General features: G+C 34.6%; 1 protein-coding gene across 1 annotated transcript in view; it reads right to left on the bottom strand.

Moving 5' to 3' along the window:
* Positions 1-26159, bottom strand: part of DNAJC1 (DnaJ heat shock protein family (Hsp40) member C1) — a 217842-nt gene that overhangs the window by 77439 nt on the left and 114244 nt on the right. The window contains exon 8 of the mRNA XM_042945075.1: positions 25153-25316. Coding sequence (XP_042801009.1) covers positions 25153-25316 — 164 coding nt within the window. The remainder of the gene's footprint in view (positions 1-25152; positions 25317-26159) is intronic.

Raw genomic sequence — 26159 nt, forward strand, 5'->3', positions numbered from 1 at the left:
CATGTGCATATGAAAGGTGTGTTTGTGTTTTATGAGGAATAGCTGTAGGTAGATTGGGACATTTATGGTTAAAACATTAGAGCATTTTAATTGAATTATATGCATTGTGTATTATACACACATACACACACATATCTCTAATCAAAATTGTCATCTGATTCTTTTGTTCTTTTAATTCTTTTGTTTCAATGTTTATTTATTTTTGAGAGACAGAGAGGGACAGAGCATTAGCAGGGGAGGGGCAGAGACAGAGGCAGACACAGAACCCAAAGCAGGCTCCAGGATCTGAGCTGTCAGCACACAGCCCGACACAGGGCTTGAACCCATAAACTGTGAGATCATGACCTTGAGTCGAAGTCAGACAGACACTTAACTGACTGAGCCACCCAGGCACCCCTGAGACTTCTGAAATTTTTTTGGGGGGGTTGAAATACATCAAATTTATTTACACCCATGAGTGCATAATGATGCTTTAAAAATTTAAACTAATAGGTCACTGTTGGGATGATATTAGAGAACTCAGTTTACTTTTTTAAATACCTACTTTCCTTTATTTCTAGGCAACTAAATAGAATTATATTGACATTTTATAACTTTTTAAAAATTTATTTACTTTTTAATTTACATCCAAGTTAGCATATAGTGCAACAATGATTTCAGCAGATTCCTTAATGCCCCTTACCCATTTAGCCCATCCCCCCTCCCACAACCCCTCCAGCAACCCTCGTATTGTTCTCTATATTTGAGAGTCTCTTCTGTTTTGTCCCCCTCCCTGCTTTTATATTCTTTTTGCTTCCCTTCCCTTATGTTCATCTGTTTTGTATCTTAAAGTCCTCATATGAGTGAAGTCATATATTTGTCTTTCTCTAATTTCGCTTAGCATAATACCCTCTAGTTCTATCCACATAGTTGCAAATGGCAAGATTTCATTCTTCTGGATTGCCGAGTAATACTCCATTGTGTATTACACACACACACCACATCTTTACCCATTCATCCATCGGGTTCTTCCTATACTTTGGCTATTGTCGATAGTGCTGCTACAAACACTGGGGTGCATGTGCCGCTTCGAAACAGCACACATGTATCTCTTGGATAAATACCTAGTAGCGCAATTGCTGGGTTGTAGGGTAGTTCTATTTTTAGTTTTTTGAGGAACCTCCATACTGTTTTCCAGAGCGGCTGCACCAGTTTGCACTCCCACCAGCAGTGCAAAAGAGATCCTCTTTCTCTGCATCCTCGCCAACATCTGTGGTTGCCTGAGCTGTTATTGTTAGCCATTCTGACAGTTGTGAGGTGGTATCTCGTTGTGGTTTTGATTTGTATTTCCCTGATGATGAGTGATGTTGAGCATTTTTTCATGTGTTGGTTAGCCATCTGGATGTCTTCTTTGGAGAAGTATCTATTCATATCTTTTGCCCTTTTTTTCACTGGATTATATGTTTTTTGGGTGTTGAGTTTGATAAGTTCTTTATAGATTTTGGCTACTAACCCTTTATCTGATATGTCATTTTATCAGATATGTCTTCTCCCATTTCATTGGTTGCCTTTTAGTTTTGCTGATTGTTTCCTTCGCTGTGCAGAAGCTTTTTATTTTGATAGTTCATTTTTTTTTTTTTAACGTTTATTTACTTTTGAGACAGAGACAGAGGATGAACGGGGGAGGGTCAGAGAGAGAGAGGGAGACACAGAATCTTAAACAGGCTCCAGGCTCTGAGCTGTCAGCAGAGCCCGACGCGGGGCTCGAACTCACGAGCCGTGAGATCATGACCTGAGCCGAAGTCAGACGCCTAACCGACTGAGCCACCCAGGCGCCCCATTTTGATAGTTCATTTTTACTTTGGTTTCCCTTGCCTCTGGAGATGTGTTGAATAAGAAATTGCTGCGGCCAAGGTCAAAGAGGTTTTTGCCTGCTTTCTCCTCAAGGAGTTTTGATGGCTTCCCATCTTACGTTTAGGTCTTTCATCCATTTTGAGTTTATTTTTGTGTATGGTGTAAGAAAGTGGTCCAGGTTCATTTTTCTGCACGTTGCTGTCCAGTTTTCCCAGCACCATTTGCTGAAGAGACTGTCGTTATTCCACTGGATATTCATTCCTGCTTTGTCAAAGATTAGTTGGTCATACATTTGTGGGTACATTTCTGGGTTCTCTATTATGTTCCATTGATCTGAGTGTCTGATTTTGTGCCATGAGACCTCTAAATTAAATTTTTTTTAATTTTTTTTTTAACGTTTATTTATTTTTGAGACAGAGAGAGACAGAGCATGAACAGGGGAGGGGCAGAGTGAGAGGGAGACACAGAATCTGAAACAGGCTCCAGGCTCCGAGCTGTCAGCACAGAGCCCGACACAGGGCTCGAACCCATGGACCGTGAGATCATGACCTGAGCTGAAGTCGGACGCCCAACCGACCAAGCCACCCAGGCGCCCCAAAATTAAATTTTAAAATTACAGAGTATATTTATTAATCTATTTAAAAATTTTTTTTAAATGTTTTTATTTATTTTTGAGAGACACACACACACACACACACACACACACACACACAGAGTGAGTGGGGGAGGGGCAGAGAGAGAGAGAGAGAGAGAGACACAGAATCCAAAGCAGGCTCCAGGCTCCAAGCTGTTAGCACAGAGCCCGACTCAGGACTCGAACTCCCTAACCGTGAGATCATGACCTGAGCTGAGGTCGGACACCCAACTGACTGAGCCATCCAGTCACCCCTTTATTAATCTACTTTAGAGGGAAGAAGAAAACAATCTAAATTTTGAATCTTCACCATTACAATGTATTTGTATTAATTATAATAATTATATAAATTATTTAAAAATAATTTCATGTGTGGTATTATATCATTTGTAAAATAAGGGCAACACTATTTCTCCAAACGCACAGAAACAGACAACACTTGGCAGATAAATAAAATGAAAAGTTCCTGAAAAACTAAATTTTTAGACAACAAAAAAGTGCTGATTGGAATACTTAGTGTCTCTTCAAAAATACAGCCAAACACCTTTCAAACTAAATAGACTTCCAAATTTGAAAAGGGAAAATAAATAAATGCACTGATTTAAATTACTAGGAATACATTTACTTTTAGAGACCTTTTCCCCCCCTAGAGCAAGTAAATCAATCAAGTAGTAAAGTGCAATAATAACTATAAGACAAGAGTCCAAGAAAGATGAAATACTGGCTGCACAGAAGGTGTGTGTTCCACAGACTCTGTTTTCTTTGAGGTCTTCAATCCCAGTACTGACCAGACCCATCTAGCTTAGCTTATGAAATCTGACAAGGGTACAGCCCATGGCAGTAAGGATGCAGGATAGTGATTTTCTTTCTTATTTTATTCATTGCAGCCGCAGGGAGAGAGATAACGAGAACAGGAATGGAATCCAGGTCTCCTACATAAAACACTGCAGACTATCACTATTAGGTCACCAGTGGGGGGGAGGGGGAAGGAACCATTTTATTTTAAAAGATTTATTTGTTATAAGATTTATGGTAGAAAATTATTTGGTTTTGCTTACCCAATGACTCATCAAAACCTCTTTTTTATTGATCGTATATCTGAATGGCTATTTTAACAAAAAATGTTTGACACCTGCTTATTTAAAATATTTTACCATATTGTTTCAGGAATTGAAAAAAAATTACCATCACCACCTTAATTTATAATGCCAAGTAATTATAAAATAATCTGAAATAACTCTAAACATTTTTGCTTTTTGTTTCATATTCCTACTCTTTGGATATTTTTCATCTTGTACTTATTGCTACAAAGCGCTCTAGGCACTATCACTAATGAAAGCTCTCGCAAATTCAGGGAGAAATTACCGGGGTTTGACCCTTCCACGAGCTTAAGAAGGTTAAGAAATTCCATGGATGCTTAATGCTTAATTTATTTATACTGCTTAAGTGATGTAAAGTTCCTGATAAGTCTGTGGTTTGGGCCCTAAAAAATTGTTACTGAATATGATTCAAGGGTATATATCACAGTGGTCCCCCCAAACCAAACCAATCATCCTTTGTAAATGGATAAAACATTGTTAATTTAGGGTTCTTGTGAGGATTAAATAAGCTACTCCATATACAGCACAGAGAACAATACCTGGTACTCAAAAGAGGTTAGAAATGTGGATGATGATGATAAAAATTTTGTATTAACCCTATTTGACATGGAATCATCAGTAAAATAACCAGCTAGCCTTCTACTCTAATATTTTCCTTATGCCAATTTGTCTATGTGAGCTATACGTGGGTACATTAACCTCTGTCTGTGGTCATTCACCAACATGTCATATCCCCAGAGCACCCTTTCCTAGAAGCACATTTCTCAATTACATCATTTTACATCAATACTTTGTAAGAGCTTACAGATATGAAATTAAAACCTTCCCAAATATATACTGGATAAAACCAAAACCTCTAGGGAGAATAGTACAGAAACTCTTGAAGAAAGATTCAACTTCTTAACACAAACAGCAGAGAGATCAACTGGGACATATTTATCTTCATTTGGTTTCTAGTAATACAAAGACAAAAAGAAAAGTGTAAATGTAGATAAAAACTTTGAAAATTACAACAGGATCTCAAAGAAAGCTAGAATAAAAAGAAAACTATGTTTAAGGTTTCTCATTTTATAAAATATTTTAACATATATACTCTTATTTTTCAGGTGGAAAGAGTAGATAACTTCACAAGTTTTGTATGGTTTTAAGTAATAAGAAAACTAACTTGTAGATCAAGTAGGTAATAAACAGTGATGCTAAACTAGAATTCAGTTCTCCCAACCTTAAAAACCCAGTATTTTGTCACTACTCCCCTCATTATTATGCTCTCTCAGCAGAAGTCACCATGATAAATTACTTGGAACACTGGATTAATTTATCAAATTAGAGCCAAATGTGATTACATTTCTATGGCCAGTTCAACCACAGAAACCATAGAGAAAAATTCTAGTAAGAATATTAGCCTTGGTTTACAACTGCACCAAAAACCATAAAATAACTAGGAATAAACCTAACTAAAGAGGTAAAAGATCTGTATGCTGAACACTATAGAAAGCTTATGAAAGAAATTGAAGACCACACAAATTAATGGAAAACCATTCCATGCTCACGGGTTGGAAGAACACATATTGTTAAAATGGTCATACTACCCAAAGCAATCTACACATTCAACGCAATCCCTATCAAAACAACACCAGTATTCTTCACAGAGTAGGACAAACAATTCTGAAATTTGTATGGAACCACAAAAGACCCTGAACAGCCAAAGTAATGTTGAAAAAGAAAACCAAAGCCGCAGGCATCACAATTCTGGACTTTAAGCTGTATTACAAAGCTGTAATCATCAAGGCAGTATGTACTATATGTACAGGAAACCATCCTGAAACTAAGACAGGAAACCATCAAAATCCTAGAGGAGAAAACAGGAAGCAACCTCTTTGACCTTGGCCACAGAAACTTCTTACTAGAGATGTCTCCTGAGACAAAAGAAACAAAAGCAAAAATGAAATATTAAGACCTCGTCAAGATAAAAAAACTTCTGCAGAGCAAAGTGAACAATCAACAAAACTAAAAGGCAACCTATGGAATGGGAGAAAATATCTGCAAATGACATATTGGATAAAGGGTTAGTATCCAAAATCTATAAAGAACTTATCAAGCTCAACACCCAAGAAACAAATAATCCAGTGAACAAATGGACAAAAGACACAGACACGTTTCCAAGGAAGACAGCCAGGTGGTTAAAGGGCACATGAAAAGATACTCAACATCACTCACCATCAGAAACAGAAATCAAAACCACAATGAGATACCACCTCACACCTGTCAGAAAGGCTACAATTAACAGCTCAGGAAACAACAGATGTTGGCAAGGATGCTAAGAAAGGGGACCACTTTTGGCACTGATGGTGGGAATGCAAAATGGCATAGCTGCTCTGGAAAACAGTGTGGAGGTTCCTCAAAAAAATTAAAAATAGAGCTACCCTACAACCTAGCAATTGCACTATTAAGTATTTACCTAAATGATACAAAAATGTGGATTCAAAGGGGGCACATGCACCCCAATGTTTATAGCAGCACTATCAACAACAGCCAAATTATGGAAAGAGCCCAAATGTCCATCGATGGATGAATGGATAAAGAAGATGTGGTGTGTGTGTGTGTACGTATGTATGTGTGTATATACATACACATACATATATATATGTGTATATATACACATATAATGGAATATTACTAGGCAATCAAAAAATGAAATCTTGCCATTTGCAACAATGTAGATGGAACTAGAATGTATTATGCTAAGCAAAATAAGTTAGAGAAAGATAAATATGATTTCACTCATGTGGAATTTAAGAAACAAAACATGACACAGGGGAAGGAAAGGAAAAATAAGATAAAAACAGAGAGGGAGGCAAATCATAAGAGACTCTTAAATACAGAGAACAAATCGAGGGTTGTTGGATGAGTTTGGTGGGGTGATGGGCTAAATGGGTGATGGGCATTAAGGAGGGCACCTGTTGGGATGAGCACTGGGTTATGTGCATGATATATGTATGATATATGTACATATATGGTTATATGTAAATGATAAATCACTAAATTCTACTCCTGAAACCATTATTACACTGTATGTTAACTACCTTGGATTTTTTTTTTTTTTTTTTTTTTTTTTTTTTAAAGATATAAGCCCTGAAACAAAGAAATTCAGGAAAGGAAATGCTATATCATCATACAGTTCTACATACAAAAACTCCAGTATGACCTCATTTGAACTAACTAAATATGCAGTGACCCTATAGCTGCTAATCACATTTTAAGATACTGGGAGTTGCCATTTGAATTTTGGGAATGATACAATTCAACTCATATGATAATACAAAAAGGTTAGGAAGAAGACAGATGATACGAAGGGTCCAACACCATTTTACCGTCTGGATAGTGGCAAAAAGAAAGTCATACAATAGTATAATAAGTTAAGATGTACTTAAATACTCTAGATTAACCAATAATAGAAGAATAAAAGAGTATGTAGCTACACCAAGTTCATAGAGGGGAGAAATGGAAATTAAAAAAATTAATAAATCCAAAAGAAACCAAGAAAGGAAAGAACAACAAAAACAAGGCCATAAAACAAGGACAAACAGAAAGCAAACACTGACATAACAAATTTAAATCCCAAAATGTCAATAATACTAAATATAAATGAATTAAATGCTCACCCAAGATTTCGAAAACTGTAATACTTAAATTTAAAAAACTATATGCAAAAAGAAGGCAGTAACAGATTTCTGGAAAATAAACATCAAATAGGTAACTAAACATGAGTCAAAAAGAAAAATCAAAAGAGAAATTAGAATATTTTGAATTGAGGGGAGCCTCGGTGGTTCAGTCAGTTAAGCGTCCGACTTTGGCTCAGGTCATGATCTCACAGTGCATGAGTTCAAGCCCCATGTCGGGCTCTGTGCTGACAGCTCAGAGCCTGGAGCCTGCTTCAGATTCTGTGTCTCCCTCTCTCTCTGTCCCTTCCCTGCTCACGAGTTGTCTCTCTCTCTCTCTCTCTAAAAAATAAACATTAAAATAATAAACATTAACAAAAAGAATATTTTGAATTGAATAAAAATGAAATATAATATAAAAATTTGTGGGATATAGCTAAGATGTAATATAAGTATATAAAGGTATAAAATTATATTTAAATTAAACAGTGTTCAGAGGAAATTTACAGCAGTAACAGTAAAGAAGGAAGTTCTCAAATCAGTGACCTAAGCTTCCACCTTAAAAAACTAGAAAAAGCAAATTAAACCAAAATAAGTAGAAGACATGAAAAAAAATCAGTGAAAGAGTAGAAAGCAATGAAATACAAAACTGAAAAACAGTGAAGAAAATCAGTAATACTGAAAGTTGATTTTTAAGGAAAACCAGTAAAATGCATGTACTTTAAAAGACCCTGATCAGGAATAAAACACAAATGTCCATTATCAGAAACAAAAGACATCATTACAGATATTAAAATGATAATAAAGGAATATTACAAGCAACTGATGCCAATACACTTAAAAGCTTAGAGGAAACGGTCAAATCCCTTCAAAGATATCAACTACGGCTCACTTAAGAAAAGAGACGTGAGGGGCGCCTGAGTGGCTCAGTCAGCTTAGTGTCCAGTCTCTTGATTTTGGCTCAGGTCATGACCTCAAGGTTTCATAGGTTTGAGCTCTGCATCAGGCTCTGTGTACCATGTGGAGCCTACTTGGGATTCTCCCTTTCTTCCTCTCTCTGCCCCTCCCCCACTTGCACTCTCTCTCAAAAGTAAATAAATTTAAAAGAAAAGAAAAAAAAAAGAGACATGACATTCTATACAAATGCTTGTAGAAAAGAAAATATGACAGAATACTTCCCAATGCTTTCAGTGAGGCTAAGTTACCTGATATGAAAATCAGACACCAATATGAAAATAAAACGAAGTTGTAGACCAATCTCCCTCATGAACATAGACATAATTAAAAAAAAATTCTCATCCAGGGGCACCTGGGTGGCTCAATCATTTAAGCATACGACTTCAGCTCAGCTCGTGATCTCATTGTTTGTGAGTCTGAGCCCCACAACAGGTTCTCTGCTCAGTGTAGAGTCTGTTTTGGATCTTCTGTCTCTGTCTCTCTCTCAAAAATAAATAAGCATTAAAAAAATTCTCAAACAAATTCACAATACATGAAAATGATACTAATGACAAAGTGGAGTTTATCCCTGGAAGATAAGTTTATCCCTGGTTTAATATTTTCTCTCTCTCTCTCAATATATATACAATACATACTATATATATATACATACATATATATATACACACACAATACATTGTATACAATATACATTGTATACATACAATATTGTATACAATATATTATATGTATATAGATAGTATATATTACATATATGTGTTTATATATATATTTTTAATTTACATCCAAGTTAGTTAGCATATAGTGCAACAATGATTTCAGCAGATTCCTTAATGCCCCTTACCCATTTAGACCATCCCCCCTCCCACAACCCCTCCAGCAACCCTCCGTTTGTTCTCCATATTTAAGAGTCTCTTCTGTTTTGTCCTCCTCCCTGTTTTTATATTATTTTTGATTCCCTTCCCCTATGTTCATCTGTTTTGTCTCTGAAAGTCCTCATATGAGTGAAGTCATATGATATTTGTCTTTCTCTAATTTCGCTTACCACAATACCCTCTAGTTCCATCCACGTAGTTGCAGATGGTAAGATTTCATTCTTTTTGATTGCTGAGTAATACTCCATTGTGTGTGTGTGTGTGTGTGTGTGTGTGTGTGTGTGTGTGTGTGTATATATATATATATATATATACACACCACATTTTCTTTATCCATTAATCCCTGGATGGACATTTGGGCTCTTTCCATACTTTGGCTATTGTTGATAGTGCTGCTATAAACATGGGGGTGTGTGTGCCCCTTTGAAACAGCATCCCTGTATCCCTTGGATAAACACCTAGTAGTGCAATTACTGGGTCTCAGGGTAGTTCTATTTTTAATTTTTTGAGGAACCTCCATACTGTTTTTCCAGAGTGGCTTCACCAGTTTGCATTCCCACCAGCAGTGCAAAAGAGATCCTCTCTGCATCCTCGCCAACATCTGTTGTTGTCTGAGTTGTTAATGTTAGCCATTCTGACAGATATACAGTTTCACTGTATATTTAAAAAAAAAAAATTTTTTTTTTTTTTTTTTTTTTTTGGCAGAGAGAGTGTGAACAGGGGAGGGGCAGAAAGGGGCAGGAACAGAGGATCCGAAGCAGGCTCTGCGCTGACAGCAGTCACCCCGATGCAGGGCTCGAACTCATGAACCGTGAGATCATGACCCGAGCTGAAGTCGGATGCTCAACCGACTGAGCCACCCAGTGCCCCTTTTTTCACTATATTAACACATAAGAGAGAAAGGCCACATTATTATCTTATTTGATGCAGAAAAAAATTTTGACAAAATCTAACATCTATTTAAAATAAAAACTATCAAAAAACTAGAAACAGAAGGGACTTTGCTCATCTTGATGAAGAGCCTAGATCTAACATCATTCTTAAATGCTTTCCAAGATCAACAAGGAAACCAAGATATCTTCTTTCATCACTTAAAATTGGAGGTCCTATCTAATCAAAAAGGCAACAAAAAGATAGTTAAGGCCTCAAAATTGGAAAGGAAGAGGTAAAACTGTATTTGCAGGGCACATAATCATCTATGTAGAAAAATCTCAAGGAGTGTACCAAAATAAATAGGTAAGTAAGTAAATAAATAAATAAGGTACTAGGACCAATACGTGAATTTAGCGAAGTTTCAGGATAAAAGATCGATAAATATATAAAAATCAATTGTATTTCTATATACTCACAAAGGCCATTAGAAATTGAAATTTAAAAATGCCAATTAAGAAGAGTATAAAAAATATGGAATATTTAGGTATCATTTGACAAAAGATGTTCCTAAGAGAAATTGACAAAGACTTAAATAAAATGAGAGATATACCATGGTCATAGATCAAAAAACTCACTATTGCTCAGATGTCAATTCTCCCCAAATTGACCTACAGATTCAAAGCAATTCCAATAAAAAGTTCCGATGTTTTTGGTAGAAATTGACAACTTGATTTTAAATTTCATAGAAATGTAAAGAAACTAGAATAGCCAATACAATTTTGAAAAAAGGAACAAAGTTGGATCTACATTATTCGATCTCAAGACTTATTATATAGCTAAAGTAATCCAGACACAATTGTACTGGTGTAAATAAAGACATACAGATTAATATAACAGAATAGAGAGGCCCAGTAATAAACCAACACAAGTGATTTTCAACAAAGATACCGTGACAATCCAATGAGGAAAGGATGACATTTTAACAAAAGGTGCTAGAACACTGGCTAGCTATATAAAAAAAAAAGAAAAAAAAGTATGAAGCTCTACCCTTACCCTACATAATGTCAAAAATTTACTTAAGAAGGTTCACTGACCTAAATCTAAAAGCTAAAACTATGAAACTCCCAGATGGAAACATTGGAGAATCTCTTACCGATTTGGGGTTTGATAAAGATTTCTAAATTAGAACATAAAAGCAACTTAGTATACAAGAAAAAAGCTGGATAAACTGAATATCTGAATTTAAAACTTTTGCTTTCAAAAGACACTATAACTAAAATAAAAACCAAGTCATGAAACGGCAGAAGATATCTGCAGAAACACAGGTGACAAGGACTTGTATCTAAAATATATAAAAAACTTTAAACTCAATAATATGACAAAAATGGGCAATAGATTTGAACAGAGCTTCACAAAAGAAGATATTTGGATGGAAAATAAACACATGAAAAGGTGCTCAGCATTATTAATCATTAGGGAAGTGGAAATTAAAATCCCAATGAGACTAGAAGGGCTAAAAGGAAAAAGAATGATGATAGCGAGGTTTGGTCAGGATGTGGAATTACAACTCTCACACATTTCTGGCAGGAATGTAAAGTTGAAGAGCCGCTCTGAAAAACAGTTTGGCAGCTTCTTACTTATTTAAATATATGCCCGTCTCATGTTCCAGTCATTCCACTATAAGGCATTTACCCAGGAGAAAGGTAAGCAATATTGGCATAAGACTTGTAGATGGTACTTCACAGCAGGTTTACTTGTAATAGCCATAAACAGGAAGCAACTCAAATGTCCATCAACTGGTAAAAAGATTTTTAAAAACCCCAACTGTAATATATCCATACAATAAAATATTAGTACTAAAAAAGACAAACTATTGAAACATAAAGAAAGATGGTTAAATCTCAACATTATGCACAGTGAAAGAAGCCAGACAGCATAAAGCATATTCTGCATGCTGCTTCCATATACATAATGTTAGATCATGCAAACTTCCTATAGTAATAGAAAGCAAAGACAGGCTGCCAGGAGACAGATGTAGGGTGGAGAATGAGAGATTATAGAGGGGCATGAAAAAACCTTTGGGGGTGATAGATCTGTTAAATATCTTGATTCTGATGATAGTTTAACAGGTAAATAGGTATCATAAAATGGATGAAACTGAACACTTTAAATATGTGCAATATATGTCATTTGCATATCAGTAATAAAGCTGTTAAAAAGGAGAGATAGAATGTAAACAATAATCAATCGACACAAAAGAAAATAGATGAAAAATAAACTTAGAACATGAAGGACAAATGGAATACTAAAAATTAGTCAAACGATCCTAAAGATAAGTCACAATTTGAGAGAGAAGAAGAACATAAACCAGGATGGACATATAAAAAACAAATAGTTAGATGGCAGATTTAAATTCCAAAAGTTCAGCGATTTTATTAAACCAAAAATAGAATAAGTGTTTCAAAGAAATTTAATACTGTCAGACTAGATTTTTTAAATTTCACAATAATAGGGGGCATGGGGCACCTGGCTGGCTCAGTCCAGAGAGCATGTGACTCTTGATTTTGGGGTTGTGAGTTTGAGCCCCATGTTGTGTATAGAGATTACTTAAATAAATAAATAATTAAAAAAAATAGGAGGCATATCTAAGGAAACAAAAGTGTAATAGGATGGAAAAATAAGTACTTTGTACACAGAAAGTAAAAAAAAAAAAAGCTAATATAGCTATATTAAGATTACAATAAGAAAACTTAAAAATTAAAAAAAGCACTACCAGAGAGAAATTGAAATACTTCATATGGTAAAAGGTTTGATTTATCAAAAAGATGTAATTATTCAAAATTCAAAGGCACTAATACCTTCAATATTTACAAAGCAAAATCTGACAGAATTATACGGAAAAACTAACATACGAAATTTCTCACTGGAAGATTTTAACACCTGTCTCACTCTAATTGGTCAAACAAGCATAATAAAACCTAATAATAATGGTCAAATTATTTTAAAACATAACTAACAAACTTTGACATATATACAATACTTATCCACAATTACACAATTCTTTCAAGAATACTGAGTATTTGTAATAATTGACCACATAGGGTAGTCCATAATGCGAATCTCAACACATTTCAAAGGACTAAAATCAGAGTATCTTTTCTTATCACAAAACTTAATTACACAGAAAGTTAATAACAAAATGATAATTAGAACATTTTCATGTGTTTGCAAATTAAGAAATATATTCTTAAAGAGTCTGTGGTTTAACAAAGTAATCACACTGAGATTAGAAATATTTTAACTGAATGATAAATGAAAATACAAAATATTAAAACTTGTGGCTTTGTAGCTAAACCATTTCTAGAGGGACACTTAGAGCCTTTAATGCATATGTTGTTACAAGAAATATTGGAAATCTATATGGTAACTCTCCATCTTTAGAGGTTAGATAAGAATAACAAACTCAAAGAAAGTAAAATGAAAGAAATAATAAGAGAGCAATAATCGGTGATACAGAAGATAGGCATACAATATAGAGACTCAAAAAATTCAAAAGATCTTTTTTTTTTTAAAGTTTATTTATTTATTTTGAGAGAGAGAGAGAGAGAGAGGGTGCACGTGTGCTCAAGCACCAATGGGGGAGGGACGGAGAGAGAGGAGGAAAAGAATCCCAGAGAGATCAAGCCCATATCTAGCTCTGCGCTGACAGCACAGAGCCTCCTTAGGATTCTCTCTCCCTCTCTGCCTGCCCCTTCCCTACTCACGCAAACTCTTTTTCTCTTTCTCCCTCTCAAAAATAAACATTAATAAAGAACATATAATGAACTCTCAAACTTTAATCACAAAAAAAGCAACCAACTGAATTAGAAAAAAGGCAGAAGACATGAAGATTTCACTCTAAGAGGATACACAGACAACAAAGAAGCAAAAAGATGTTCAACATAAACAATCAGTAGGGAAAATAGAATTAAAATCATCATAAGATATGACTACGCACTTATTGCAGTATCTAAAATTTAAAAAACTGAAAACACCATATGCTCGTTAAGGTGAAAAAAACTGGCTCTCTCATATATTGCTGTTAGGAATGTAAAATTTACAGTGCATCCACTGTGTAAAACAGTGTGGTAGTTCCTCAAAATGTTAAACCTAGAACTACCAGATGACCCAGCAACTTCACGTTTAGATACCCAAGAGAAATATAAATATTTTAAATCCAATAACCAGAAGAGATGGGTGTGGCAGAAAGAAGCATGAGAGTTATCTGTGTGTTCTCTATCTTGAATAGTTCTATATCTTTATATATATAATCCATGGATGTGATGACATTCAAGTACATACAAACCACTGCACTAATGTCAATTTCCTGGTTTTGATATTAAACTGTAGGTGTAGAAGATATAACCATTAGGGAAAAATGGATGAAAGTGAAATAAGAACTCTGTACTGCCGGTGCCTGGGTGGCTTAGTCCTTTTAACTTAGTCCTGGGTGGTTGAGCATCCAGCATTGGCTCAGGTTATGATCTCACAGTTTGTGAGTTTGAGCCCCACATTTGGCCTCGTTGCTGTCAGCATAGAGCCTGCTTCGTATCTTCTGTTCCCCTCTCTCTCTGTCCCTCCTCTGCTCACACTCTCACTCAAAAATAAATAAATCATTAAAAAAAAAAAAAGAATTCTCTACTGCCTTTGCAACTTCCCATGAATCTGAAATTATTTCAAATAAAAGTTTAAAAAAAGAAGAAATGTTTCATATTTTATAAGTCCAGCATGTGATTGACATCAAACCTAGCAAAGATTTAAGAAAAGAAAATCAATCTTTCTCATAAGAAAAGGCCAATCTCTCTCATAACCATAAAAACAAGAATCCTAAACAAAGTACTGTCAAATCAAAACAATAAAATAGGTTTATTCCAGGAAAGAAAGGTAGTTTAATATTAGAAAATCAATCGATATAAATTATCTCATTAACAAAATAAAGGTGAAAAATCACATGATCACCTTAATCAACAAAGAGGAAGGTATTTGATAACATTTTATAATATTAATTTTTAATGAATAAAAATTCTTAGCAAAACCAGGAAGAGAATTTACTTAATTTGATTTATAAAAAACCTAGAATAATATCAATGAAAATGGCAGAGTAAAGAACTCCAAATTCCATCTCTTCATAAAAGTAAGAAAAAATGGGCAAAAACTATGACAATCAACTCCTTCTTAACTCTGGAAATTAGCCAAAGGCTTGCAGCACCACAGGTAACATGTATTCAAGAAAATCAGCTGATTCTTGACATGAAGAGCAAACTTTCTGATATAGAATTTAATGTAATCGACACAAAAATACTCACTGGAGTTGAAAAGAGAGTAGATGAACTCAGTGAGAACTTCAACAGAGACAGAAAATATTAAAAAGAAGCAGTCAGAGCTGAAGAATTCAATAACTGAAATAAAAGACTTATTAGAGACAATCAACAACACATTAGAAAATGCAGAAGAATGGATCAATGATTTGGAAGACAAGGTAATAGAAAGCAACCAAGCTGAGCAGAAAAAAGAAAAAAGAATAATAAAAAAAAAATGAGAATAGGTTAAAGGAATTCTGTAATATCATCAAGCAGAAAAATATTCATATTCATATAGGGATCCTAGAAAGGGAGGAAAAAGAAAAGAGGGCAGAAAACTTATTTAAAGAAATAACAGCTGAAAAATTCCCTAATCTGGGAAGGAAACAGATTTCTAGGTCTGAAAATCACAAAGCCCATAACAAGATGAATCCAAGGAGGTCAATGCCAAGACATACAATTTAAATGGCAAAGACTACTGTTAAAAAGGGAATTTTAAAAGCAACAAACAGTTACATTAAAAACAAAAACAAAAACAAAAAACAAACAAACTCAAACCAAAACAACAACCCAAGAAATCTGTCAGCTGATTTTTCAGCAGAAATTTTGCAGGACACAAGGGAGTGGTATGACATATTCAAAATGCCAAACCTACAACCAAGAATACCCTGCAAGGTTATCATTCACAATAGAAGGAAAGATACTTTCCTACACAAAAGTTAAAGGAGTTCGTCACCACCAAACCAGTCTTAAAAGAAATGTTAAAAGGAATTCTTTAAGTAGAAAGAAAAGGCCATAACTACAAGAAAGATAATTATAAAAGGAAAAATTTCACAGGTAAAAGCAAACATAAAGTAAGGGTAGGAGATCAATCACTTACAGTGTCAAGGTTAAAATACAAAAGTAGTAAAAACAACTGTATCTACAAAAACCTTTCAAGGGATACACAAAATAAAAAGATGTAAAATATGACATATACATAAAATGTGGAGGAGGGTATAAAAAGTTAGTGATTTTAGAACATGTTTGAACTTACGCCATCATCAATATACACTATATATGAACTATATATATGAACTATATATGATATTATATATGAATCCAATGGTAAACAGAAATCAAAAACTCATATGGATACACAAAAAATAAAGGAAAAGAATCCAAGTATAACACGAAAGAAAACCATCAACTTACAAGGAAGAGAGCAAGAGAAGGAGGAACAGAGAACTACAAAAGCAATCAGAAAACAAGTAACAAAATGGCAATACATACTTACCAATAATTACTTAAATGTAAATGGACTAAATGTTCCAATAAGAAGACACAGGGTGACTGAATGGATAATATAACATGACTCAACTATATGCTACCTACAAGAAACTCACTTCAGACTTAAAGGCACACGCAGACAGAAAAATGAAGGGATGGAAAAACATTTACTATGCAAATGGAAGCAAAATAAAAGCTGGGGAAGCGATGCTTGTATCAGACAAGATACACTTTAAAACAAAGACCACAGTAAGAGACCAAGAAGGGCACTACATAATGATAAAGGAATTAATCCAATGAGAGGATGTAACAATTGTAAATATATATGCACCCTAGATAAGAGCACCTAAATACAGAAAATAAATATTAACAAACATAAAAGGAGAAATCGACAGAAACGCAGTAATAGTAAGGGACTTTAACACCCCACTTGCAACAATGGATAGATCATTCAGACAGAAAGAAAATCAACACGGAAACAGTGGCTTTGAATGACACATTAAAACAGATAGACCTAACACATATATAGAACATTCCATCCCAAAACAGGAGAACATACATTCTTTTCAAGTACACATGAAACATTCTCCCAGACAGATCATATGTTAAACCACAAAACAAATCTCAATAAATTTGAGAAGATGAAATCACATCAATACCTTTTCTGACCATAGCAGTATAAAACTAAAAATCAATTGCAGGGAAAAAAACAAAACAAAACCAGAAAAAACACAAACATGTGCAGGTAAAACAACATACTACTAAACAATTAATAGGTCAATGAAGAAATCAAAGAGGAAATTAAAAAATACATGGAGGGGCACCTGGGTGGCTCAGTCAGTGAAGTGTTGGTTGATTTCAGCTCAAGTCATGATCTCATGATTTGTGAGATTGAGCCCTGCATTGGGCTCTGCACTGACAGCATAGAGCCTGCTTGGGATTCTCTCTGCCCCTCCCCTGCTTGTCCATGTTCTCTCTCTCTCTCTCTCTCTCTCTCTCTCTCTCTCTCTCAAACATTAAAAAAAAAAAAAAATACATGGAGGGGTGCCTTGGTGGCTCAGTTGGTTAAGCATCCAACGTCAGCTCAGGTCACGGTCTCATTGTTTGTGAATTCAAGCCCTGCGTTAGGCTCTGTGCTGACAGCTCAGAGCCTAGAGCCTGCAGCCTGTTTCAGATTCTGTGTCTCCCTGCCCCTCCCTGCTCACACTGTGTCTCTCTCTCTAAAAAATAAACAAGCATTAAATAATAATAATAATAATAATAATAATAATAAATAAAAAATACATGGAGACAAATGAAAATGAAAATGCAATGGTCCAAAATCTTTATCTTTGGGATGCAGCTAAAACAGTTGTAAGGGGCACATTTACAGCAATACCTGCCTACCTCAAGAAATAAGCACTATAATAAGCAATATGATAAGCACTGAGTAATGTATAGAATTGTTGAATCACTATACTGTACACTTGAAACTAATATAACACTGTATGTTAACTGTACTGGAATTAAGTAAAAAACTTAATAAAAAAGAAATGGGAAAAATCTCAAATATAACAGTTCTAACCTTACACCTAAAGAAAGTAAAAAAAGAACAAACAAAACAAGGCTCACAGCTAGTACAAGCAAAGAAATAATAAAGGTTGAAGCAGATAAGTGAAACAGAAACAAAAACAACACAATAGTAGAAAGGCTCAAGGAAACCAAAAGTTGGCCCTTTGCAAAGAGAAACAAAATTGATAAAATTGTAGCCAGACTCATCGCAAAAAAAGAGTGGACTCAAATAAGTAAAAACAGAAATTGGGGGAGAAAATAACAATTGACAACATGGAAACACAAAGAATTATAAAGAATATTACACAAAATTGTATGCCAACAAATTGGATAACATAGAAGAAGTTGGTAAATTCCTAGAAACACAGAATCTTCCAAAAGTGAATCATGAATCAACAGAAAATCTGAACAGATGGATTACCAGCAATGAAACTGACTCAGTCATCGAAAAACTTCCAACAAACAAAAATCCAGGACCAGATGGCTTCAGAGATGAATTCTAGCAAACATTTACAGGAAAGTTAATACCTATTCTTTTAAAACTTTCAAAAAAAAAAAAAAAATAGAAGAGGAAGGAAAACTTCCAAATTCAAGCTATGAAGTCAGTATTACCATGATACCAAACCAAAGACACTACAAAGAAAGAAAACTACAGGTCACTATCTCTGACAAACATAGATGCAAAATCCTCAACAAAATATTATCACACCAAATTCAACAATACATAAAAAAAACTTGTCACCACAATCAAGTGGGACAAACCCATAGTTGCCATCATACGCAGTGGTGAAAACTGAAAGTTTTTCCTTTAAAGTCAAGAACACAACAAGGGTGTCTACTTTCACCTAGTTTATTCAACATAGTCCTTAGAAGTCCCAGCTGCAGCAATCAGAGAACATAAAGAAATAAAAGGCATCCAAATAGGTTAGTAAGAAGTAAAACTATTTGCAGATGGCATGGCACTATGTTTAGAAAACCCTAAAGACTCCACCAAAAAACTATTAGAATTGATAAGTGAATTTGGTAAAGTTGTAGGATACCAAGTTAATATACAGAAATCTGTTGCATTTATATACATTAATAACAAAGTAGCACAAAGAAAAATTAAGAAAACAGTTCCACTTATGACTGCATCAAAAGAGTAAAATACCTAGAAATAAATTAAACCAGGGGTGAAAGACTTGTACTTTGAAAAATATAAGACATTCATGAAAGAAACTGAAGATGACACAAATGGAAAGATACACAATGCTCATGGATTGGAAGAATTAATATTATTGAAATGTCCGTACTACCCAAAGCAATCTACAGATTCAATGCAACCTCCTTTCAAAATACCAACAGCATTTTTCACAGAATTAGAATAAAATTTGTATGGAACCACACATACACAAATCTCGAATAGTCAAAGTAATCTTGAGAAAGAAGAACAAAGCTGGGGGTATCACAATTCTGGATTTCAAACTATACTACAAAGTTACAGTAATCAAAAGAGTATGGTACTGGCACAAAATCAGACATAAGGATCAACAGAACAGAAGAGAGAACCCAGAAATAAACCCATATCTATATGGTTAATTAATTTAGGACAAAAGATGCAAGAATATACAATGAGGAAAAGATAGGCTCTTCAATAAATGATGCTGGGAAAACTGGGGAAAGCTACCCATAAAAGAATGAAATTGGACCACTTTCATATGGTACACACAAAAATAAACTCAAAATGGATTAAAGATCTAAATGTGAGAACTGAAACCAGAAAACTCCTAAAAGAAAACATAGGCAGTACTCTTGGACATTAGGCTTAGCAACATATTTATGGATATGTCTCCTTAGGCAAGGAAACAAAAAGAAAAATAAATTATAGGAACTAAATCAAAATAAAATCTTTGCACTGCAAAGAAAACCATCAACAAAAAGGTAACTCACAGAATGCGAGGAGACATTTGTAAATGATATGTCTGATAAAGGGTTAATATCAAAAATTTACAAAGAACTTATATAACTCAACACCAAAAAAATCAAACATTACAATGAAAAAAACAGAAGATCTGAGTAGACATTTTTCCAAAGAAGACATACAGATGGTCAAGAGACACATGAAAAGATGCTCAATATCACTCATCATCAGGGAAATGCAAATCAAAAACACAATGAGGTATCACCTTTTACCTGTTAGAATGGATAGTATCAAAAAGACAAGAAATAACAGGTGTTGGTAAGGATGTGGAAAAAAGGGAACACTTGTGCACTGTTGGTGGGAATGTAAATTAGTGCAGTCAATATGGAAAACAGTACAGAAGTTCCTTGAAACAATAAAAATATAAATACCATGCAATCCAGTAATTCCAGTACTGGGTATTTACCCAAAGAAAATGAAAAGACTAATTTGAAAAGATATATGCACCTCTTAAGTTTACTGCAGCATTATTTACAATGGCCAAGATATGGCTAAGTGTCCATTGATAGACAAATGGGTAAAGTAGATGAGAGACACACACACACACACACACACGTGCGCGCGCGCGCGCGCACACACACACACACACACACACACACACACAGAAATAGTATTCAGTCATAAAAAAGAATGACCTCTTGCCATTTGCGACAAGGATGGCCTTAAAGGGTATTATGCTAAATGAAATAAGTCAGACAGGAAAACTATACCTTTTGATTTCACTTATATGTGGAATCTAAAAACCAAAACAGACAGACAGACTCTTAAATACAGAGAACAAACTGGTGGTTGCTAGAGGGGAGGGGAATTGGGGGGTGGGCAAAAGAGATGAAGGAAATTAAGAGCTACAAACTTCCAGTTATAAAATTAATAAGTTACAGAGATGAAAAGCACAGCACAGGGAATACAGTCGATAATACTGTAACAACGTTGTATGGTGACAGATGATGACTTACTGTGGAAAGTATAGAGTAATGTATACAATGTCAAATCAATAATGTTGTACACTTGAAACTAATATAACATTGTATGTCAATTATACTTCTATTTAAAAAAAAGCACAGTAAACTCTGTGGCACTTTGACCCCAGTCATATACCCTTTTCCACAGCTCATCACAGCCTGTGCAAATAATAACTGATTCCTAATTATGGCAGGAGCAGAATGAGCTAATTTGCAAAGAAGGAAAAACAATTATTTGTTCTAACCTGTCTGCTGGATGCCTGGAATACTGGTTCAAAAAGCTTGTCTTTATTTTGCCTAAGTCAAAATTGGCCTAATTCTAAAGCTGCTACCCTGGAGGCATTGGTTGAAAACCTTTACAGGCTGATATCTTAGCCGCTGCTGACGGAGGTGACAGAAAACAGTTGGGAAAGCAACAGATTAACCAAAACGCATGGGGGGAAAGGCTGAGGAATGAGATCCTCTGACATTGCCGGGAATCTTGAAGTCCATGTGCATGCTCAAGGCTATGAGCATGCTCAGAAAAGACCTGAAAATAATCTAAGTTCTCACTGGCTGCTGATGGCTGCTGTTTCTTTGGAAACAGAAAAGAATAGGGCAGAGTTATAAACCACCAGGCAATCTCCAACACATACGCAGAGGCCATGGCAAAGACTGGAAGAATTTTGGGCTCCAGGTATTTAAGGAAATCTCTGTCCAATTACTAGCTGATTACTAAGCTAAGGAAACAGAGTTCAGTGCTCACACATGACAAAAAATACAGACTTTAGAAAATTAGTTAAAAAAAAAAAGCACTAAACAGACAACTACAATTAGCCCAAATAACAACAAGTCCTAGAAAGAAGAGAGAATCTGGTTTCCAGAGTTGCCAAGTTATAATATTGATAATATCTGGTCTTCAATAACAATAACAAAAATTACAAGCCCTGCAAAGAAAAAAGATAGTATGTCCCATACAAAGGAATAAAGAAACAGAAACTGTGCCTGAGGAAGATCAATGTACTTTCTAGATGAAAGCTTTAAATCTGCTATTTTAAATATGTTCAATGAACTAAGGGAAACCAAATAACTAAAGGCAACATTTACACAAAGACCTGTATGTGGGTGTCCAGAGTAGCTTTGTTTATCACAGCTAAAGAGGAGAATCAATCAAGTGTCTATTAGCTGATGAATGAATAAATAGTATGTGACGGATCCATACGATGGAATATTATTCAGCCATAAGAAGAAATGAAGTACCATTAAATGCTACAACATGGATGAACCTTGAAAACATTATGCAAAGCCAAACACAAAAGAGCACATATTACATGATTCTAATTAAATGGAATGTCTACAATAGACAAATCCATAGGGGCAGAAAGTAGATTCGTGGTTGTCATGGAATAGAAAGGCTGAGAATTGGAAATAACTGCTAACAGGTAGAGGGTTATTTTATTTTATTTTTTTGGTATGATGAAAAATTTCTCAAATTAGATACTGGTAATGGTTGCACAACACAGTGAACAGACTAAAAATCACTAATGAGTATGCATTAAAAAAAATCTTTGTTCATTTTGAGAGACAGAGAGAGAGGGAGAGAGAGAAAGTGTGAGTAGGGGAGGGGCAGAGAGGGAGAGAGAATCCTAAGCAGGCTCTGCACTGTCATCACAAAGCCCAACTCACAAACCATGAGATCATGACCTGAGCTAAAACCAAGAGTCAGATCTTTAACCAACTGACCCACTCAGGCACCCCAAAGTGTATGCACTTTTAAACGGTGAATTTCAAGTTATGTGAAATATATCTCAATAAAAATTCTATAAAAAGCTGGCAACATAGATCATATTTAATAATGAAATGATAAAATTTTAAACATAATTTCAAAGCTGAAATAAAAAGTTTCAACGATGGAAGTTTTTGAGATTGGTAACAACACAAGGATACTTGTCATGACTTCTATTCTACATGTACTGGAGATCCTAAATAGCACAAAAGAAAAAAATGCATAACATACAAATAAATAGAATTTAAAAATAAATTTAGCAAGGTTGCTGGATAAATGGTTATTAAAAAAATCCAATATATTTCTATATATCAAACGTAATTAGAAAGCGAAATTAAAGAAACAATATCATTTACAATGTCCTCTAAAAACACTAAACACCCAGGGAATAAATCCAAGAAGACAATGTGCAACATGTACACACAAGAAACTGCAATACATTACTAAAGTGTTTTAAAGACATAAATGAATGGGTTTATTCATGGTTTGTAGACTCAATGCTGTCTGGATGTGAATTCTTCCAAAATTGATCTCTATATGTTCAATATAATCCCAATTGAGTATTTCAGCTGAATAATTTGTGGAAATGACAAGTACTTCAAAAATGTGTATGAAAATATAAAGTGGAAATCTTGTAGAAGGAAAACAGAGCTGGAAAATTATTGTACCAGGTACCTATTACAAAGCTACAGTAATAAATGCCGTATGGTATTGGCATAGGATGGACAAGTAGATTCATGGAACAAAGTAGAAAGCCTGAACAGACCCACACAGTTATAAACACTTGTTTTATGATAAAGATGGTTATTTGTAGAGTTGTAGGAAGCAGTATTTTCATTAATTGAGTCAACTTGTTTGAAAACTTTTGAAAAAAAATTACACTTAAACATTACTTCACCCCAAAACACAAAAATAAATTCCAGGAGATTATTGATCTAAATGTGAAAAACAAAACATTAAAGTCTGTAGAAGAATTTAGCAATTAATCTTTATGAATTCAAGGTAGGAAAAGATTTCTTAAACACAACATGAAAAACACCAAAGTAAAGGAAAAGCATGGTAATTAAAATTAGTGACTCTTGTCATCAAAAGAAACTATTAAGAGAGTAAAAGGGCAAGCCAGAGTGGAATAAAATATATGTAAAAGACTTGTTTACGAATTATATAAAGAACTCTTTACAAATCAGTATGAGAACGCATAGGCAACCCAATAAAAAAATGACTTGAAGAGATACTTCACATAGGAGAATATTAGTGTCCAAAAACATAAGAAAAGGTATTCATTCAATCTTATTGATCAAAGAATACGCAAATTAAACTATATATTAGATACCACTATATACCTACCAGAATGGTTAAAATATAAAAGACTTGACGAAATGTTGCAAGAATGTAGAGTAACTGGAATGTTTATATCCTGTTGCTGAAGTATAAATTGATAAAAATATTTAAAAAAATAGTTTAGAAGTAAAGTTGAGCTACGACCCTGCAACTTAACTACAAAAATAGAAATTTACACATATGCATACTAAAAGTACAACAAAGTTCACAGGAAAATTATTTACTGTAGCCTAAGCTGGAAAAAATACAAATTTTCAACAGAATAAATTCTGCTACATTTCTAAATGGACTACTATACGGTAATGAAATGAACAACCTACTTCTACACACAATAATGGACACATCTTACAAATATCACACTAAATGAGGAAAGCAGATGCAAAAGAGTACACATGGAATGTGTTATGGACTGAATTCTGTGTTCCCCCCAAATCATGTGTTGAAATCCTAATCCCCAATGTGATGATATTAGGACGTAGGGCCTTTGGGAGATGATTGGGTCATGAGGGTGGAGCCCTCATGAATGGGATTAGTGCCCTTATACAAGAGACCCCAGAGAGCTCTCTCACCTCTTCTGCCATGTGAGGACACAGCGAGAAGACTGCTGTCTATGAATTAGGAAGAGGGCCCTCACCAGACACCGAATCTGCCGGCGTCTTGATCTTGGACTTCCCAGTCTTCAGAACTGTGAGAAATAAATGTTTGTTGTTTAAGCCACCCAGTCGATCACACTTTTGTTATAGCAGCCTGAATGGACTAAAACAGGATGATTCCATTTAGAAACTTCAAACAACAGGTTAAACTAATCTATGATGTTAGAAGTCAGGGTAGTTTTATCTTTGTGGAAGAAAAGGAAGGTAGAGACCAGGAGGAAGAATGAGGGAGGCTTCTGGACAATGGCAATGTTCTACATCCTGATCTTGGCAACAGTTAACTTGGTTCAAATCGTGATAGTTCACTGAGTTGTGTATCTATATTTTATGTGCTTTTCTGTATTTTACTCAATTAAAAGAAATGTTTTAAAGTTTATTTACCTGTTTTTTCTGTGTTTTGTTTCTGTTTTCCAGCCAATCGTCCATTTGTTCCTCAATTTCTTCTATAGAAGTTCCATGATCATAAGATTGAATATATGCACTTTCTAAAGGCGTATATACAGGAAATTCAGGTTTTGGTTTTTTTACTTTAACTTTCTTCTGTTCTAAAAACGTTTAAGAGAATCAATTATTGATATTTGTTAAGAACAAAAAAGAATTTTAAACATTTTATTCATACTGTATCTTGAAAAAATGTTCTTTCATCGAAATAGAACTCTATACAATGGAATATAATTTAGCCATAAAAAGGAATGTAATCTTGCCATTCGCAACAATATAGATGAACCTCAAGGGCATTATGCTATGTGAAATAAATCAGAGAGAGAAAGACAGATACCTGTGATCTCTCTTACATGGGGAAGCTTAACAAAACAAAACCCAAACCCTCAATAAACCCACTCACAAATACAGAGATCAGTGGTTGCCAGAGGTGGGTATGGGGAGTGGAGAAATGGGTGAAGGGGGTTAAAAAAGATTACAACTGCTTTGCTGTAAATAGCTAGCTGTTTTATTGTGCATTAGCTACTGCATTGTTTTTAAATAAAATTCAGAGATGCTAATGATGAGATGATGATCATGATATAACCACTATATCAATTTGTATAGATCTTTAGTTTTCAAAATACTTTTCATGAAACATTTCATACTGACATAATGAAAAGAGCCTGGTCATTAGTGTTTTAATTCTATCTTTACTACCTAATAGTGATATAATATTGGGCAAGTAAATTAACCCTGTTAGAACAAGTGTCCATTTTCTCATTTGTAAAAGAGAGCTAAATCTAATCTTTTAAGTTGATATGCAGAAAATTATATAATTCTAACATACTACGTGGTATAACAGTGGCTCTTTAATGAATAGCATATATATTCATCTTTTCAATGTTTTAACAAAGGCAAAATCTAATCTGGTGGCAGCAGGGATAGTTATCAATATCAACTGGCCT

The sequence above is a fragment of the Panthera leo genome, chromosome B4, assembly GCF_018350215.1.
Source record: "Panthera leo isolate Ple1 chromosome B4, P.leo_Ple1_pat1.1, whole genome shotgun sequence".
NCBI classification, from domain to species: Eukaryota; Metazoa; Chordata; class Mammalia; order Carnivora; family Felidae; genus Panthera; species Panthera leo.